A 17,389-nucleotide genomic window follows, 5' to 3' on the forward strand; every position below is an offset into this window, starting at 1 on the left:
CTTTAATTCCAAGCTCAATAAATACAAGCACTTTACCTCATTGTGCAAACGATTAATTTTTATTGATTAAATGTTTAGGATGTGTTAAATATAAATTTATGCTGTATGTTTATATATAGGCAGCAATCGCTTACAGTTCTAAAATTTATTTGGTTAGAAACAGCGATTGCATTTTAATTAGAGCTCGATGTTGAAGGCAGGGCAGCGAGGATTTCTTCGATGAAGTTGTCCGGCTGCTCGATGAGATGCAGGAGACCTAAGATGTTGAACAAATTCAATTAAATGACGAAGTTCAAATGGAGCTGCCAGGGACACTCACCTGCAACATCACAGAATTCGGCAAAGGAAGTGCACGGCAGGAACTCCTCCGTTAGGGTCTGCAGGATGCTGTCCGTGGACTTGAGCAAAGCCTCATCGTTCTTACGAAGATAGTCGAACAGGGAAATCGGCCAATCCTCCTCCTTGGGCGTGCTTACCGTCTTGAACAGGTTATCGTAGATCAAGTCCACCAGTGCCCACATCATAAGGAAGGGCTTGTACACACTGTACTCCTTGATCTGGCGGTCTGCCGGAGCCAACAACGCTTTGCACAGCACGGCGGGTGAGACGTGGCGACCCTGGGCCACTGCAATCATCCTCTTCAGATGCGCTAGCTTATGCTTATTCCATAGCTCTCGGCTGTGCAGTGAGAGCGAAATGGTTGCCATGAACAGCGGACCATCCACCTCGTACCCGCATTCCAACCACTTCTCGCTGGGCGGCGCCTGCAAATATGTCAGCAGAGTCTTGCTGTCCCTAGCCGCTGATCGCGAGGAAAGCAACAGATAGACGGAGTAGAAGAGCAGATAGGGTACGAAGTGCATGTTCGATTGCGGACCACCTCCGCCGGCATCGTCGTGGAAGCTGCGTTCCCAAGCAAATCGTACCAAAAGCAGCTTCAAGTCATGCACACTGCTGGTGTAGGAGATGTCACAGCGCTGGGTACTCTCCTGCATATAACTGCTGTGGCGGGTCATGCAAGCGGAGAAGGCCGCCTCTCCAACGGCGGGTCCCCAAAGGGGCAGCAGTCCATTACATCTGGTGTTGGCATTTTGCAAACTAGCACGCTCCCATTCATCCCTGCCACGGGTCAATCTTATGGCTGATGTGTGGCAGTCCACATGGACCACATTGAAGTGAGTGACGGTGGTATACCCAATGGTTTTCCTCGACTTCAGCTCAAACTCCTCGACATTGCAGCGCTTGGTGAAGGTGTAGATACCAAGCACCTTATCTGGCTGGCAGGCGTAGCCTTCGCGACAAATGAAGCAAGTCAGTCCTGTTTCGTCGCGCAGTTTTTCGATCTTCTGCAGGATGGAGCCCTTGGCCGTCACCTGGCCCTTTTCATTCGTGCGCATTCCCAATGCATCCAGCTGTTTTTCGCGCGTGGCCATGGCCAGCCGCTTCTTCTCTGCCCTGGTGAAGTCGCGCACTTGCTGCACCCTTGCTGCTGTTGCCGAATCGGTGGAGAGAGCTTCCAGAAGGTTCTCGGCCAGACTGCCCACATGCTCATCGCTGGATACTTGTTCCAGGCGATGAATAATGGGTATAATGTCCTTGCTAATAGCCACCTGAGTTGCCTCATGATGATTTGAGAGGCCGGTGAGGAAACGAAGAATATACTTCAAGCTTGGGCGCGAAATAAATTCTTTCAGCTCATCGGAGTCGGTTCGCAGAAGAGTGGGCTTGACACAAGGCGCATGCTCGGTGATGTAGGCTAGCGATCGCTCAACGATGCCTAGACTTACTATGTAGTCCTTGAGAGTGCCGCCAATGCAGTTGTGCTCAATTTGGTTAGTCAGCACGCAGAACAGTTCCAGCTTGAACTCTTCTTCAGGTGTGCGCTCGTTGTCAAAGCGTTTAAAGTTCAAAGTGTCCTGAAAATGGGAACCATATTAATTATTGATCGTATAACCTAGAAGTAACACCTTACCTTAAAATGCTCGCAGAGTAGAGCCATCTTCACCTCGTTGCCATAGACCAAAGCGGCTAGGACTCGAATGAGATGGCGGAGCACCGAAGGATTGTTCCTAACATTGGGACAGTCTGTGCACGATATTAGTGCGCTCACATACTCCGGTCCACCGAATGTCAAGGAGAACTGCAGGAACGAGTCCAACGTATCGCTGGCCGCCTTCGATAGTATTGTTTCCATGATCTCCAATAACTGCTCGGTAACCGCCGATTGAATCGAATCGTTCTCCGACTGGAGACACATTTGTAGCACCTTAAGCAGCGTGTTGATGGCTCCGATCTCGGGTTGGCAAAGCACCTCTTGGCAACGGCGCACTTTCACACAAATTAGGAATAGCTTCAGCAGTACCTGGATAAGTTCTCGGTTGCGCGATATGCGCTGCAGGCTGCCAATCCTCTCCAACATTACGCGTAGGCCGTTGCAATCAGCCAGTACATTTGCCATGCGATACAGCTGCTCGGTGTCCACCTGCTCCTGGCTTTTGTTGTTCAGCGTTTCCACAAATTCCTCTGTGGCGTCTCCCAGGAGACCGCGCATGCGATATACAATTCTCATGGCATCTCGGTCGCCTCCTTCAGCTAACCAAACCTTCTTGTAAACATCCTTAACGGGCAGGTCCAAGCTTATTATCTTGTTGTTGACCAACAATTCCATGCCATTATCATCTTCCAACAGGGCGATCAGTTCACAATCCGTACAAATCTTATTTTTCACATCCCGCATCAGTGGGCCCAATCCCATTTCACTCGAGGGATAAGGATTGCCCAGCATGCGACCTTGCAGAAAGTCCTCCTGCTGGGGATCTTTCTCTAATGTCATATAGAACTCGCTTTCATCGTGCTCCTCGGGATGGATAATGGAATATAAGCGCTCGAAGACAAACACCGGTGTTTTGATGTCATTCATGCGGGTCTTCTCTACGGTGTCAATAAGGATTTCCATAAAGGCACGTGTCTCCTCCTCGGTTCCGCTGGTCATATCCTCTAGCATCTCTAACAGCTTCTCCTGCGCGTCGTCGATGAGTCGCGTACGCTGCACCACTAAGCTTCTTAGGGCAAGATAGCTTTCCAGGACTGGCCCTAGCATGCGAGTCTTGTAGGTTCTGCGGATATTTGGACACTCTAGGAGTAGCCACAACAATTCCACATACTGGCGTAGTGCATATCCCAACGATAAATCTGAAGAAAGCGAGTATTCCTCCATGCGGTGCACCTTGCTGATTTCAATAGCCAGAAGCTGTGAGATTTGACTTAATACTCCTTTCAGGACCAAATACTGCAGCCAGGGTTGCTCTGTGGCCATGTTCTTGTACAGCATTAAGTACTCTGCACTAGCCTCGCCTGCTTCGCCTACATGTTTCAAGAACGATGTCAGCATATTCAGAGCCTGTTGCCGCCGTTCGTTAGTCCGGCTCAAGCTGCTCAGCAAGGAGCAGGCCAGCTGGCGACCGAATCTGGAGTTTGCATTAAATAGCAGCGGTTGTATCCACTTGGCGTTGAATACAAGAGGTTTGATCACTCGGTGCTTGTCCAGCACACGTTCCCGCCAGCGTTTTCCGTATTTTTCGCTGAGGAATGCGGCTCGCACCTCCCGCCTGCTCTTTGGCGGTGCATCTGATGCAGCTGATCCACCTGATGCCGCCACGTTCTGATCCTTGCCATTCTTTAGCTTAGCCTGGCTGTTTGACGGCATCCGCTTGCTCCACGCTGCGTATTCATGATTACGGTCTGAGTTCAGCCAGGCCCTATAGTCCACCGTGTTGCCCTCAAACATCTTCATGCTACACAAATCTGTAGTGGCCACCTTCTGATTGGGCTTGCTGCCGGGCAGAACCGGGCAGATGAGATTCTGCATGATGCGCAGGCAGGGGTGCAGTACTGCTGTTACCGGACCTCGAGGCAAACTGTAGAAAGATTTGAAATTATATCACATTTATATTTTATTCTAATAAAAATCTTACCGGCAGTTGCTAATGAACAGCTCAAAGATGACCTTCAGCTTGTATTCCCAGCAGATGTCGTCCTGGCCCAAGAGCACCTCCAGAAGTGTCATTTCTTGGTGCACAGCTGCCTCTAAACTTATCAGAGGAATCGATCCCATGAGAGCATTCTTCACCCTTGTGGTCACCAACTGCAACAGATGCATGCATGCCTCGGCATTATCCTTAGTCAGTACGACCAGCAGGTTGCGCACTTCCTCCTGAATTAGGGGAGTGCCTCGTCGCAGGTTGTGCTCAGCCAGTTCACTGACGAGTCCCTGACTATACAAGCACAGGCGACAATCGTAATTGTAAGCCATGGCACGGAGAAGCGTCAGACACTGCTCGGTAGATGCCAGTGCACAGCCATAGCAGCGATTTGTGGTGGGATTTTCGGCACCGTTCGTCGAGCCGGGATTAACCGGCGGCTGGTCCTGCTGTTGACGATCGTAGGCCACTAGTTCGCTAAAATTTAAATTATTATAAGCAAAATTTATAATTTCTAAATCACTGATAGTACCTTCGACATGCCTTGACCTTCTGAACGATCTTGCTTAGGTCCTCGAAACTGGTGCGCGATTCCACACAATATTTCTGGGCGAGCAGCTGTACAATCTTGTTTACTTGAGAAGTGCTGTGCACGCTGGCCATGTTGTCCTCGACCATTCGATCACTGGTACGGTGTTCGGCCACCTTTTGAATAAGAAGCTCCAGCATTTGCTTGTTGGTCAGGAGCTGGCGGTAAATTCTATCGGCTCGTTCTAGGGAGCTGTGAATCAGAGAAACGGTCTTGACCCGATCCTCTGCTGATTCTATAGGATCAACAGCGCAGCAAACGCGGGCGTACATGCTGAAATCAAATTTGGCATATTTGCAAAAGCCACAGGAGTGGCACAGGAACGGGTCCTTCTCATCGTAGTTAATGGCCCGGCATTTGTGGCACTGGAACACGTTCTCACCGCAATTTCCACAGACTCCCGGATATGCCGGCACTGCTGCACTACATCGTGGACATTGTAAATTCTCACTGGATCCACTTACAGTTTCAAAGAAATCAGCAAACTCGATCATCAAATTGCATGCGGTGATCGGTAGTGGAAAATCGATCTTCAATTCGGTCTGTGCCGATTGCAGGAATACTGTGCGAGCTTTGTGCCACAGAGCTGGGCGATTCTTTAGCTCCACTACAGCCTGGACACTGCGGTTGTTGTAGTAAACATTAATGGTTCGCACCATCTTTGTCCGCTTTAAGTCGGCAATCCGCACGATCAACTTGGAAATAGTATGGCATTGGACTAGCTTGTAAATCATTGTGGTTGTGGTGTACTTCGAGTCCGATTTAACTGATGGCAACTTTATATTAGCCATCGGCACCTCTGGATTGTTGCACACTAAACAAGGCTCCGATTCTAGGTAGTAACCATTTACTTGAAGTATGGACTCCAAGGTGGTGTATATTGGGGCATTTGGATGCTTGCAAAGCAGTTCGTTCTGCTGCCTGAGAACATCCACAGCGCGGGAAACGAACTCTGGCAGTCGCTCTGTTATACTTTTGGTACTAAGGGTTAGATACCCCAATAGGTCGACAAATTGCGCTGTCCTACGACCGTAGGTGGGCACCAACGGCCACAGGTTCCAAAATATGTTGATAAGTTTCTCCCGCTGCCGTTCATTGGCATGCTCAAAGAGTCCGGTCATAAATGAGTGGGCCTGCCATCTCAGCTGACTAATGTTGTTCTCCAACAGGAATATTCGCACAAATCTGATTATCAGCGCATCGCATGCGTATCTAAAGATCTGGTGCACAAAAGTACCACACTGGGCTGGATCGAACTTGGAGTAGTAGGCGTCTGTATCCTCGCTCTTCTCACGATCGGTTCGAAGTTTTCCGGAGGCAGACGAGGTCGATGGCTGCGGCTGTGCCTGCTTAGATCCACTAGGAGCGGGTAAGTTGCAAACGGCCGCCTGTAGCAATTGTATAATAATAGGCGACACGCCATCATCCAACTGGTAACAAGCGATTTCCATCAGCATGGCCAACGCATCTTCATGGACTACGCAGAACTTCTGCCAGTTGCCCGTGCGCATTTGGCTTATCTCCTGGCAAGTACGTAGGTGTTCCGTCAACTCTACCAGTGCATCGTACGAAAGCATAGGAGGATTGGCGTTGTAAGGAGCACCAGTCTGAATGCAAAAATAATAGAATATTAATATATAAGAAAATAGTTACAATATAGCATCTCACCTTGCTGCTGACAATGTTGCACACCCGCTTGACCACCCGGAAATGAGCGTCGAGGGAGTGACCGTCGCGATACATGCGGAACTTTTCCTTGCTGCCGCAAATGTACATCAGGAGCTTTCGCACTTGCCGGCGAAGCAGTGTGTTCAGATTTAGCATCATGTACTCACATAGTGTAAAGGTCATGGCTTCGCAGAATCCACTATCGTAGTTATCCGGATGGGCGCTACTTAAGCGCAGAATCTGATAGGGCAATCGCACAATAATTTCAGTAAGAAGTCCATCGTAGGACTCGAAAATATCCGGGTAATTTTTCAAATAGTTGTGCGGTATAAGTATGGATATGTCAGGTTTGGGACCATGTTTAATGGGCTTCAGTAGCTGAACTCCGGGACCTGAAGCTCCGCTGCTGGCTTGTGCCGACTGTGAGGCTAATCCGCCACCGGCTGCATAAGGATCTCCCAGCACATTCTTCCAGTGCACCAGAAGTGTGTTTAGTGCTTCTAGGGCGTAAACGAATGCTCCACTCTTACTGAGGACATTTGCTGTGGTACTGGCTACAAAGGAGCTATTGTCCTTAAATTGATGCGGCGGCGATGTTGTTCCAGTTTGCTTTGACTTTGTTTTGCCCATCAGAACTCCGAACAGGGAAAGCAAAGCCAGACGCACCTCATTGCCAGGACACTTTGTCTCCATCTGCAATTTAGATGTTTAGGTATAATTTTTATATAAATAAAAGATTTATAAGAATAATCTTTTATTTACCCTTGCGGCAGCTCCTCGTTTTCCAATTTCCACATAGTCCACTAGAGCAGTAAGCAGTTCGTGGAGCACTTGCTGATCCCTTTCATTGTTTCCATTGAGATCGGTAGTCAACATGAGTATAACCTGGATCAGTGGGATTGCCTGCAGGCCATTGCACAAGTCGAATGTTCCTAGATGTTGGATAATGCTCTCCAGCACAGCAATTCTATAATGGAAAATAACTGAAATACCCTAACATCATATGATTTATTTTTGCACTTACCTAAGGTCATGTAGCTTGCTGAGCTTATCGTCCTCGTTTGCTTCATTATCCTCACTGCTGCTCATGGCACTCAAAACAGCAACACCACCGGAGCCAGCAACGCCACTGGGACCTGGCTGCTCTTGATCGTCCTTGGTGGATCCCTGACGCGGCGGCGAGGCATTCGCGTGGTCGCCAAAGTTGCTGCTTCTGGCGGACGTTCCACCAATACTCTCTACTCCGCTGCCTCCACTCTCTGATCCACCGCTGCCAGCAGGCTCTGCTGGAGAAGTACGCAATGTCGATCCGTCGGTTGCCACATTGGAACCTTCATCATCATCAGATCCTCCTAGGGAGACATTGGCAGCTGCGTTCACCGCTGCTGCCATGGAAGTAGCTTGACGGATGCCCTGAAGATTGGCCAATCCTTGCTGAAGAGACTGCAAGGCGTTTGCATCCCCACCGTGCTGTTGGAGGCTCAATGCGATGGCAATATCCATGATGGCCTCATCGTCGGCATCTTCGGGTAGGCCGAGTAAGCGAGGGAAACCGCCACCCATGAATGCCTCCAGATTGAGCATTTGCTGCTGACCGACTCCTCCTACTCCCACTGCAGCACCCTCCGCGTCCGCATTCGGTTCGGGTAATCCACCTCCTCCGACTGACCCATCAACAACAACGCCAGCTGCTTCCTCGATGATATCACTTGCAGCAGAGGCAGCCGCTGCTTGCAGTGCTTGCATGGCAGACGTTGACGGAGTTGGTGTTGAACATGCTGGGGGTGTAACTATGGCCACCTTTCTGCGCTTCATTCTTGGACTAAGCAAAAGGATCAGGGCCTCTTTGGCGCTGTGGCTAATCACGCTAGCATCATGCTTCAGCAAATCAATGAAGTACTTGGTCATGCGACCAACCTGTCCGGGATCGGCCAAGGCAAAGCCGAACATTATCTCTACCAGACAGTGGACAATGGTCTCCGGCTGGCACAAGCCTCGCTTCACAATATTCACGGGTTCGTCTAGCGCCGGTGTAACCTTATGCAACTCCAAGACAATTCCCATGAGGGTTGGAACAATATCATAGTTGTTTTCCACGCAGATCTTCGCTAGTGATTGGGGCCGTGCGTTGGCAATGCCACGGACCATGAGAACTAGGCGGTAGAAAGCCTCAGGGTCGATCTCCCGCAGAGATTCAAGTTTTTCAAGCTTCGGCTGCATTGACTGTAGTTCTCTATTTACAAACTGAAGAAGCACTCCATCCTTGTAGTTGTGGTACAATGCCCTGGTTCCATATAGAGTGGCCAGCACGTAGCGAGCCTGGGTCTGAACAGGATTGGGCGTTGGCAGTAGCAATAGGGCACTCGCTGTTTTAACTGCCTTTTGACGCATAGAAGCAGGTACTCCAGATCCCAACAAATGCAGTGCACAATCCATCACTTCCAAAAGGTGATTAGCCATTCGATCCAGCTGAGTAATGCAATTGAATCCTTCTCCAAAGTTGGCACTACTTGCCTGGGAGGAAGATACTGCTGGCGCACTGGATCCTGGGACAGTAATATCCTCGCTTTCGTCGGGCCAGCCCACCAGCTCTTTCGATTTTCCATATACTTCAATGCAATCCAGTAATGTCACATGCTCCGGATCCGGAGCTTTAGCAAACATTACTTTCAATAGCTTGTCGGACTGGAGCATTTCTTCCCGGGTCAGGGGGATATCGAACCAACGTGCTCTCCTGACCGGTGTGGGTATAGTACGTCCCAGAATGGTCACAGATTGGGGGGCACGCTGTACGTCCTGAGTTCCAACTAACACTCTTATTCCCACGATTACAACATTGGGATCATTATTGATCACCTCTAGAGTAAACCCATTCGATCGGGTGCTGGCCACAAACATTCCCGTTGAGAACAGGCGCGTCTTTAGTTTTTCTTTGTTGTAAATCTGGAGAAGATCGTTGCCTCCGAATTCCACATCGGCTAGCATGTTGCAGTGCTCGAAAAAGTCAATTGGGAAAACGGGCTGACCTCCAGCAGTGGGTTGCTTCTGCTGTTGGCTTGCCTTTCTGCTGGTCAACTTTCCAGATGCTGTATTCGATTTGGACTTTGAAGCCGAACAAGATCCTCCTCCCTTAGCCATCAAGGTGGACGAGTACAACTGATTACCAAATGGCTGAACTTGTGGCGATAGCCAGAAGCTAGTGTATTCTGGTTGAGCGGAAAAGATCCTCAAGCTTCCATCCTCGCAGAGTAGCAAAAGGGTAGTTTTTTCCACTCCGGCCACCGCATGACGAATGCCAACAACGTCCATGATTCGTGACTTGGCCGATTGTGCCTTGATCTCTTGGAGGTAAATCCGTTCAGGGGTTATCATCAATATAATCGGGTTATTCGATGTCTGCATGCTGGCGTAAACCAATCCTGGATGCCCTGCAACCTCTGTCCACTGCACCAGAGGCTGCAGTGGTCCTTTCGAAGCTGACTTACTAGCCGAATTGGTGTCCAGGTGGTATATCCCCTTTACGCCTTCATTTACATTGGTGAGTGGTGAAAAGAAGCTTCTTCCGCAAGAATAACTATAGAAGAGCAGCTGTAGAGTATGAGAATAGTAGATGGATACTCCACCGCCTCCGATATGACCGGCAATATCCTTAATATGTTGGTGGCTCAGCTCCAAAGTGTTGGTTACATAGAAATCTCCGTGGACCGCTAGACTCTGTTGATCCAACTGCTGAGTATAGATGTATCCGCTGCTTGCAAAGGTCAGCATGTTGTAGTTCCCATCGTGGTACATGAACGTGCAATCTCTAATTTTGCCAACGGCCACTAGGTAATAGTACTTTGGGCTATATGTATCCACAGCCAAATCGTAAATCTTTACATAATCTGAAGTTACAACGGCAAGAAGGGTCTGTGAGCCAGGCAACCACACAGCTTTCTTGATGTAGTTTCCGTTATCTAGTTGGGGGTTCACTACTATGTGTTCGTTAGTACTGCCACTGCTTGAGAAAGTAAGAACGTGACACTCTTTTAGGCCACAAACTGCAAGGCAATCCTCATTACACGGATTAGCAGCTAGGGAGATAACCGTGCAGGTAATGGGTGCAGAACTCAATTGCGTCAGAGTTAACTTTCTCTTGGAAGCATCTGCCTGCTTCAACAGTGCCGAAAGCTGAAGGATGGTCACCTTTCCCTTCTCGTGGGATACAGCCAACTGTTGACGACGTCCATGTGGCGAGGACAAGCAGCAGAATGCAACACGGCGGACAACTCCGGATGATAGTAAGTGCTTTATAGTCTGACCTTGGTCGCCAGCATAGTTCATTCGAACATTCTCAAAAGCTCCCTCTTGTGAGCCCAAAGTTGCAAACATCAGTTGATCGGTCACCTGGAAGCTCTGTTCAAGCAGGTGGAGTCTCTCCAAGGCCGCAGTTGCTCTCTTGTGGCAGCCGACAATGGAGTATAGCATACAGTTTTCGTTTATTGATGGAAGCAGCAGGTCAAAATACTCTAGGATGCATCTTACGACCAGCAGCCACTGATCCTGGTGCTGAAGGGTCTCTCTGTAAGGTTCCAACAGCTTGGTAAGCACTGCGATCCGTTCGTTAGTCAATGAATCCTTTCGCGTAAGTACTGGCTGGCTAACTGGTAGGCTGCTCCTCTTCTTTCCAGCGAGTAAGCTCATGTGGGACGGTAGATAGCTGCCAATTCCAGCTGAATCTCTGACCTCACTGCTGCCGATACGCCTACTCAACGCCTGACAGGATCCGTCCTCCTTGGCTCCGCAGTCACAGAAGAAATTTCCATATTTGGCGTAACTCACATCATGTCCCTTATGGCAAACCCTTGCGCACACGGAACAGACGCCAACTGTGTTAATCATGTTGCAGGTATGACAGTGATACCAATGTTGGTTCATGAACTCCTTTTGGGTCTGCGAGAAGGTACACAGCTTATTGTTCAGCGTGTCCTCGTCGGAATCGTCAAGCAACGAGTCTTGCTCGCCTTCCTCGGCTAACTCGTCGTATAGCTCATCAATATCGGTCTGTAGTTCATCATCCCACGGCGGAATATGTTGCCTACTGCCTCGGAAGCCAATGCTCTGAAGAAGTTCGCTTAAATAGCGCAACTGGGCACTTACGTTCTCTGCATGTTTCAAGTGTTTGTCCGGTAATTGCAATTTGGCCAGTTCCAGCCAAAGGAGGGTGGTATTGAACAAGGCGACATGGCCGCGTGCTGGACTGGCGTCAGCTAGAGTAATCATTATTTGTAGTACATCTGCAAAATCGCAGCCTTCTTGGGGCGGTGAAATTAATGTTTGTCCGAGCTGAAGCAAAGCTTGGAACAGTGGTGGAGCTATCTGCGATGCTTTGCTTTGATCTTTCACCAATGACTTCACGAAGCTTAAGAGCAACGCGCCATTTCGTTCGCTATCACTATGATCGCAAGCTTGTGAAGATTCTTCCGACGGATTTGGCTGCGCGGCCTGCCACAAACTCAGAATCTGCGATGTATTGGCTGCAGCTCCCCCGGTTCCTGGGTTACTTTCTCCGACTCCCGCTGCAGGTCCGCAATCGTATTCAATTTCCATGGGATCCAACTGGTCTGAGATACTTGGCATAGCCGAAACGGTGGCCATATTTGTTGGAGTCTGAGCATTGCTGCTTGAGCTACTCGACGGCTGCAGAATGCTGGTGAGCATCCGGCAGGTGGTGTCTAATGCCTCGGATGTGCTTACATCGGTACTCACATTAGGACCGTAGATAATGTGGCCCAACCATTGCTTTAGACGACCTACGTCAACTGTGGCCAGTTCCGAGAAGCATTCAACCAGATCCTCATGCTGGAATTGTGAATCCGCTTGTAAGGATAGCTGGAAAAGCCGGTTAACAAACTGCAGCATCTTGCGCGCATAGCTAACAGGCAGACTGGTGCCAGTGAACGAGAGCAAAAGTGTGGTAAGACTCCCAGAGCGCTGATCCTTGAAAAACTGGCGCATGGCCTGAACCGCCACAGGCTTTTCCAGCATTTTAAACATAGTTTTAAGCACGGCGAACAGCATGGACTCGTTAAACATAGCACGATCCTGATCAAGAGGAGCTCCGCCAGCATGGGGCTGACGAAGATCGGCAGCAAACTCTTTGAGCATGCGATAGCAATATCCAACCATGTGCTCGTAAAGCAGCAGCTTTTGAGCCTCTTGGGTCAGACCACTGAGGATCTCCCGCAGACAATGCTCGCTGTGTCCTTGCAAGTAATCAGTTCGCATGTCCAGCATTGAGGAGATAAGCAATTGCTTTAGCTGAGTCTCTACTTCTGTGTTCCCGCTGCGATGTGGTAGCAGCAACTCAAACAATTGCAGGATAGACTTTAAGCAGTGCTTCAGAGTGTGCAGGGTAGAGTAATTGGATCCCCGTGTCAGCTCAATAATGTGAGCATCTATGACGTTCAAAATATATGGTTCCACCGGATGTTGCTTTCCATTGAATGCGAAATCATTGACCATTAGGCACTTTGGCCACTCGTTTGATATTAGTTGTTTGTCCTCGTTGGGTAGAAGTTTTAGAAAAGCTGCATGGAGTTCTAACATAATGGCTGGCTTATCGCTCACAATGGGCACAATCAGATTCAGTGCCTTCTCCGAAATTGAGCTTGACAACTGCTTCAGCATTTGGCCACGCACGATCCCCGAAAGCAATTGGTAGGAATTCATGAGCTTTACCAATAGCTCGTTTACAAGTTGATTATACTTTTGCAAATCGCTTGGCATCTTACCCTCGTCGTCTTGTTTTAATTTTTGATCATCAATTGACTCGTTGGAAGAATAGAGTTCCGGTTCGTTTGACGATGAAGTTAAAGATGTACCAGCGGACTGCTCGCCAGCGGCATCTTCGCTCTCTTTTCGCGGCCACTTGAGGCCCTCCTTGTTTGCCCAAGCTACCGCCTGCATGTGGGCCACCAAAGAATCGAAAAGGATGAGATCGGAGAGGCGGGGAGTTCCTGCAAATTGAATATTTTTAATAGATTGCGGTTTTTTTAATGAGATTATAAGTTATTTTTAGTACTTACCGTTTCCATTCATTTGACTATTGAACGCCTCCACACCAAGAATCGTTTGCTTGAGACTATATTTTATATCGGCACCTATATCGCCCACATGAGTCCACAACGTCTCAGCGTACTGGGTATACATTCCCTGCTTGATTAGGCTGCTAACTACTAGGTAGTGAGAACTGGCCAGGGGTAGCCGTATACTCCAGATAAGTGAGTGCAGATTGGGTGATTGCTCTGCCTTCAGCGACTCCACGTGAGAAGTAGACGGCGGCAAACCCAAATTCAGCTTCCAAGCAATCGTAAAGCAATACTGTATAGCGCACAGATTGTGCATGCTCGCTTCCTTATCCTTTTCCTTGGAATACATTGACATGTCGGTGATGGATAGTATGTCAGTTAAAGCATCCACTAGTAGCGGATATTTAAGCTTATCCGGTGTGCAGAGAATGAAGTTCCAGGCCAAACCATCCAGCTTAAATTCCTGAGCCCAGTAGGATGTCTCGGGATCACCCATTACCAGAGAGTAAAAAGTTGGGCGAATTGCTGAAAAACAAGATGTTCAAGATATTTGAGTATCGCTGGAATTCAATATTAAAATCTCCACTTACATGAGCCATATTCGCCGGCCGACTTGCGGAAATTTTCCTCTATATCTTGGCGGCAATAGGAATTCAGTTTGGTTCGGCTATTGAGCAAATCCGTGATCTTTTGGGTGTCCGGCATGCTGCTTACACTAAAAAGATTCCAGCGCACCTGGTCTAGCAATTCCGGAGGCGCATTGTACAAGTGCTTCATAAGATACTCCAAAAAGAGCAGCAAGCGGGACAGCAGCATAATTTGGCTGTTTTTTACGGGTCTATCCTCGCTGATTCCACGACAAACTTCTGCGCAACGGATAACACCGCCAGCCGTCAAAAGCAGAATGGATTTCTTTTGCATCAGATTGAGCGAGTGAAATAGGAAAAGCAGCAGTTGGGCGTGCTCAATGTTAAGGTCTTCATAGTCCGAATCACTGGCGGTATTCGAAGAACAAACCCCTTCCACCAAAGTGTTGATAAGGCGGTGCCACACGGACAGGCAGGCGGCTTCCTTCTCTTGTGTTGGCTTCAGCAGAAGAATTTGCACCAGTACAGACAGAGTACTCGGATAAACTTGCAGAGGCCAGGTATTAGTATCAGTAGACCATGGCGAAATGGACAAGTGCTGCAGCAGATTTGACTGCAATTGCTCGGACAGCAATGAAGTGGAAATCAAATTGTGAATATAGCGGCCTGCAGCTCCCGAAAATCGAATCATCGAGGTCTGCCACTTGGTAGAAGCTCCTGCAGAGGTTCCTGCTCCTGCACTGGCAGCTGGGGCATTTCCCGACCCCTGATCGCTCTCATTTCGCATCACGTCTCGATCGAAATCTTTGATTATATTTGCCATTAACAGCATTTGCTGATCACTAACGCCTGCCTTTACATAGCGCTGCATATAGGCATGTCGATTGGCCAAAAATTGATCCAAGAAACAGAATATGTCTGCGGCCAAGTCTAAATACTCATGAGGCTCATCTAGCTTGGGGACAAGGGCGCTCTTCTGTTCTCCACGCTCTTGTGTGGATGTGTTTGCATTATCATCATGGGTTTCTGGAGAAAGAGTTTCCTTAAACCAGTGGCCCAGGTAGCTCTCACTGTCGTCCTCCTCGGAGTTGTCCGAACATGAGAGAGAATCGTTGAAATAAGTGGTAGAATCTGAGTAGCTTATGGGTTCGCATTCCGTGCGATCCTTGGCGGAAGCGCGCTTTAAGGTGCATGCCTTGCGATAAGCCACAGTGGCTAGAAAAGTGAAAAGTTGGTGCAGAGTGGCTGTATTCAGCACGCGGACAATCCTCTCTAGCGAACTGTAGTTCTGCAAAATATCGAACTGTGCGGGCTCCGGGAGCTCTGTGGACTCGAGACTCTCTCCGCATGCGGCTTCAACCTTTAGATCTTCTATTAGCTCTGAGAGCAATTTAATGCTGTGGTTAGCAATAGCTGCATTGAGTTCTCCAAATCCTTGCTGTACCTTGAAAAGGTTGACTCTGGCAATAGGTGTAGTAGGAGCGGTTCCAGCCTCACTACCAGACTTGGTCGCTTTTGCCGCCGACTTTGATGCCGCCTCCGAGCTAGATCCACCGCTTCCAGAGGCGCCCATTGCTCCTTGTATACCGCTTATTAGCAGCCAGCTGCCATAGCAGAGATGGTTCTGATATACATGAATCCTGGCCGAAGTCTTGAACATGTGACCAATATTGGAGTAGATCTCTAAAGCCTTGTTCACAATGCAACAGGCCTGATCCTCAAAGTCGTCATGGTCTTTGTTGGATTGCCCACCACTAGAACCTCCTCCTCCGCTTCCTTGACTAGTGGATGCAGTCTGTTTCTGGGAGCTGCTGGCCTGGCTCATACCGAGAACACTGGTGGCTATTGAGGTCAACACAGCATTGTATAGCGCAGCAATACCACACATTGAGAGTCGTTCAATTCTACTTGGAGTCAGTGGCTGCATCTCGATCAGGGCTTGGGCCTGACTCAAAATGGTGAGATCAGTAAGCATGTGATTCATGCTTGATTTCACTGCTGTGGCCTCCACTTGGGTCAGAGGCAAATAAAGCGATTTACCGCCGTAGATGGTCTCCATATATTTCGATCTGTATCGATTGAGTATGGGGAGGCTCACACACACATCCAGCAGGGTATCCACTCCGTTTTGCTCCTGGAAGTACTCCACATTGGCCGCCAGGACTTGTTCCTGAAAGAAGTAAGCTTTTAATATTGCGTTTCATATTTTTAAGAAAATATTAATTTGCTCATAGCGACATAAATTGATCGTTTCTGATATTCATCAAACTATTGTTTAACGTATATTGTATTGATACGTTAATGGTGATATTACCATACTACCTCTACTCTATACAAAAGTGATGTATAATAATAATAGACAAATAAGCCCGATCTTTAGGAAGCTACTAAAACAGGAGTAAAAGGTTTTTGCTCACAGTGCAGTCGGTAACCTCCTCGCTGAGTGGAACCCAAGTCATCTTGCCGGGCTCTAGGGGAGCAATCAGTTGCTGCAGAATAACCGAAGACAGGTCCGATCGGGAACGCTTAATCTCCGACTTGGGCGACTCCTTGTCGTTGCTGGCCCCACTTCCGGAGGAACTGCTGCTGGGCATAATGCTTTTGGTGGTCGACTCGGGATGTTTGCAGCTTTTTAAAACATTGGCAACCGCATTGTAGTCGAACATGGATGTCGACGCCGATGTTGGGCACTCCCGGCCCTCGCAGAGCATCTTGAGGGCGCCCAGGAGCCACTTGGTCTCGTATACGGACACCCTGGGCAGTCTATAGATAATAAACCGGATAAGCACGGCGGTGGCATCGTGCAGCTGACAAATCTGCGTCTGGCAAACTGAAAAGCCCCAAGATGATAAATGTAGCGAACGCGAATGGCGCAAGTGAATCACTCGATTCTTGGCCAAACATTTCTTTGTTTTGTTTTCATTTGGCGAAAAATCATTAGGGTGCACTCACTTGTCTTGATTTGCATAAGTTTGTCCGCCGCCAGGGCCGCAAAGGCCGTGTAAAACTGCGTGAAATTGCTTTCCTCCTCGAAAAAGTCATGTTCGCTATGCAAATATCGGAATAGAGCGTTGTTAGTTCTCGATATTAAAGAATTTTCAAAGCTTTTTGCTATTTCGTCACCGGAGCGGCCATATTTAATTTTGCAAGTCACTTTTTGCACTAGCAGAAAATTTTTCACTACGCCATTCGGCAGGCGAAAAGTTCTAGATGGGGTCGTTACTTACCATCGCGTGATCGCTTTGAGCAAATTAACAACTTCGTTCTTGTTTAGGGCTCCTGTACGGTTAAGTAGCAGGGCTTTAACAACGGAATTCCAATCCGTTCCGCCGCTGTGGGCCGACATTATTGTTTAAATATTCTCGTCAATTTGCCCGACAGTATTGGGTACTCGGCCTACTGTGTGGCCAGATTTGATGGACGGTAAAATGCTGTGAGACCAGGGATACCACACAGCTTTAATCACTGTTTAATGCCATATTCCAATCAGCTGTG

At 48.6% G+C, this 17,389-nt stretch overlaps 1 protein-coding gene across 1 annotated transcript; it reads right to left on the reverse strand.

Moving 5' to 3' along the window:
* Positions 1–31: 31 nt before the first annotated feature.
* On the reverse strand, positions 32–17,329 carry LOC6731432 (protein purity of essence). The gene is made up of 13 exons (XM_016178701.2): positions 17,122–17,329; positions 16,847–16,941; positions 16,312–16,724; positions 13,898–16,064; positions 13,305–13,832; positions 7,262–13,235; positions 7,000–7,204; positions 6,238–6,930; positions 4,513–6,176; positions 3,975–4,457; positions 1,973–3,917; positions 320–1,916; positions 32–256 (listed from the first exon to the last, which is right to left on the reverse strand). The coding sequence occupies exons 1-13, from the start codon at positions 17,238–17,240 to the stop codon at positions 174–176; spliced, it is 15,966 nt and encodes a 5,321-aa protein (XP_016024055.1). The 5' UTR covers positions 17,241–17,329; the 3' UTR covers positions 32–173.
* Between the last annotated feature and the right edge of the window lie 60 nt (positions 17,330–17,389).

Source organism: Drosophila simulans, chromosome 2L, assembly GCF_016746395.2.
Source record: "Drosophila simulans strain w501 chromosome 2L, Prin_Dsim_3.1, whole genome shotgun sequence".
Lineage (NCBI taxonomy): Eukaryota > Metazoa > Arthropoda > Insecta > Diptera > Drosophilidae > Drosophila > Drosophila simulans.

Bases quoted from the DNA above. Each gene is read 5' to 3' on its own strand.
- LOC6731432 (XM_016178701.2), bottom strand. From the start codon at position 17,240: ATGTCGGCCCACAGCGGCGGAACGGATTGGAATTCCGTTGTTAAAGCC. The intron at 16,065-16,311 runs GTGAGCAAAAAC...TACTTCTTTCAG, and splicing joins AGGAGGTTACCGACTGCACT to GAACAAGTCCTGGCGGCCAA. The intron at 7,205-7,261 runs GTAAGTGCAAAA...TTTCCATTATAG, and splicing joins AGCAAGCTACATGACCTTAG to AATTGCTGTGCTGGAGAGCA.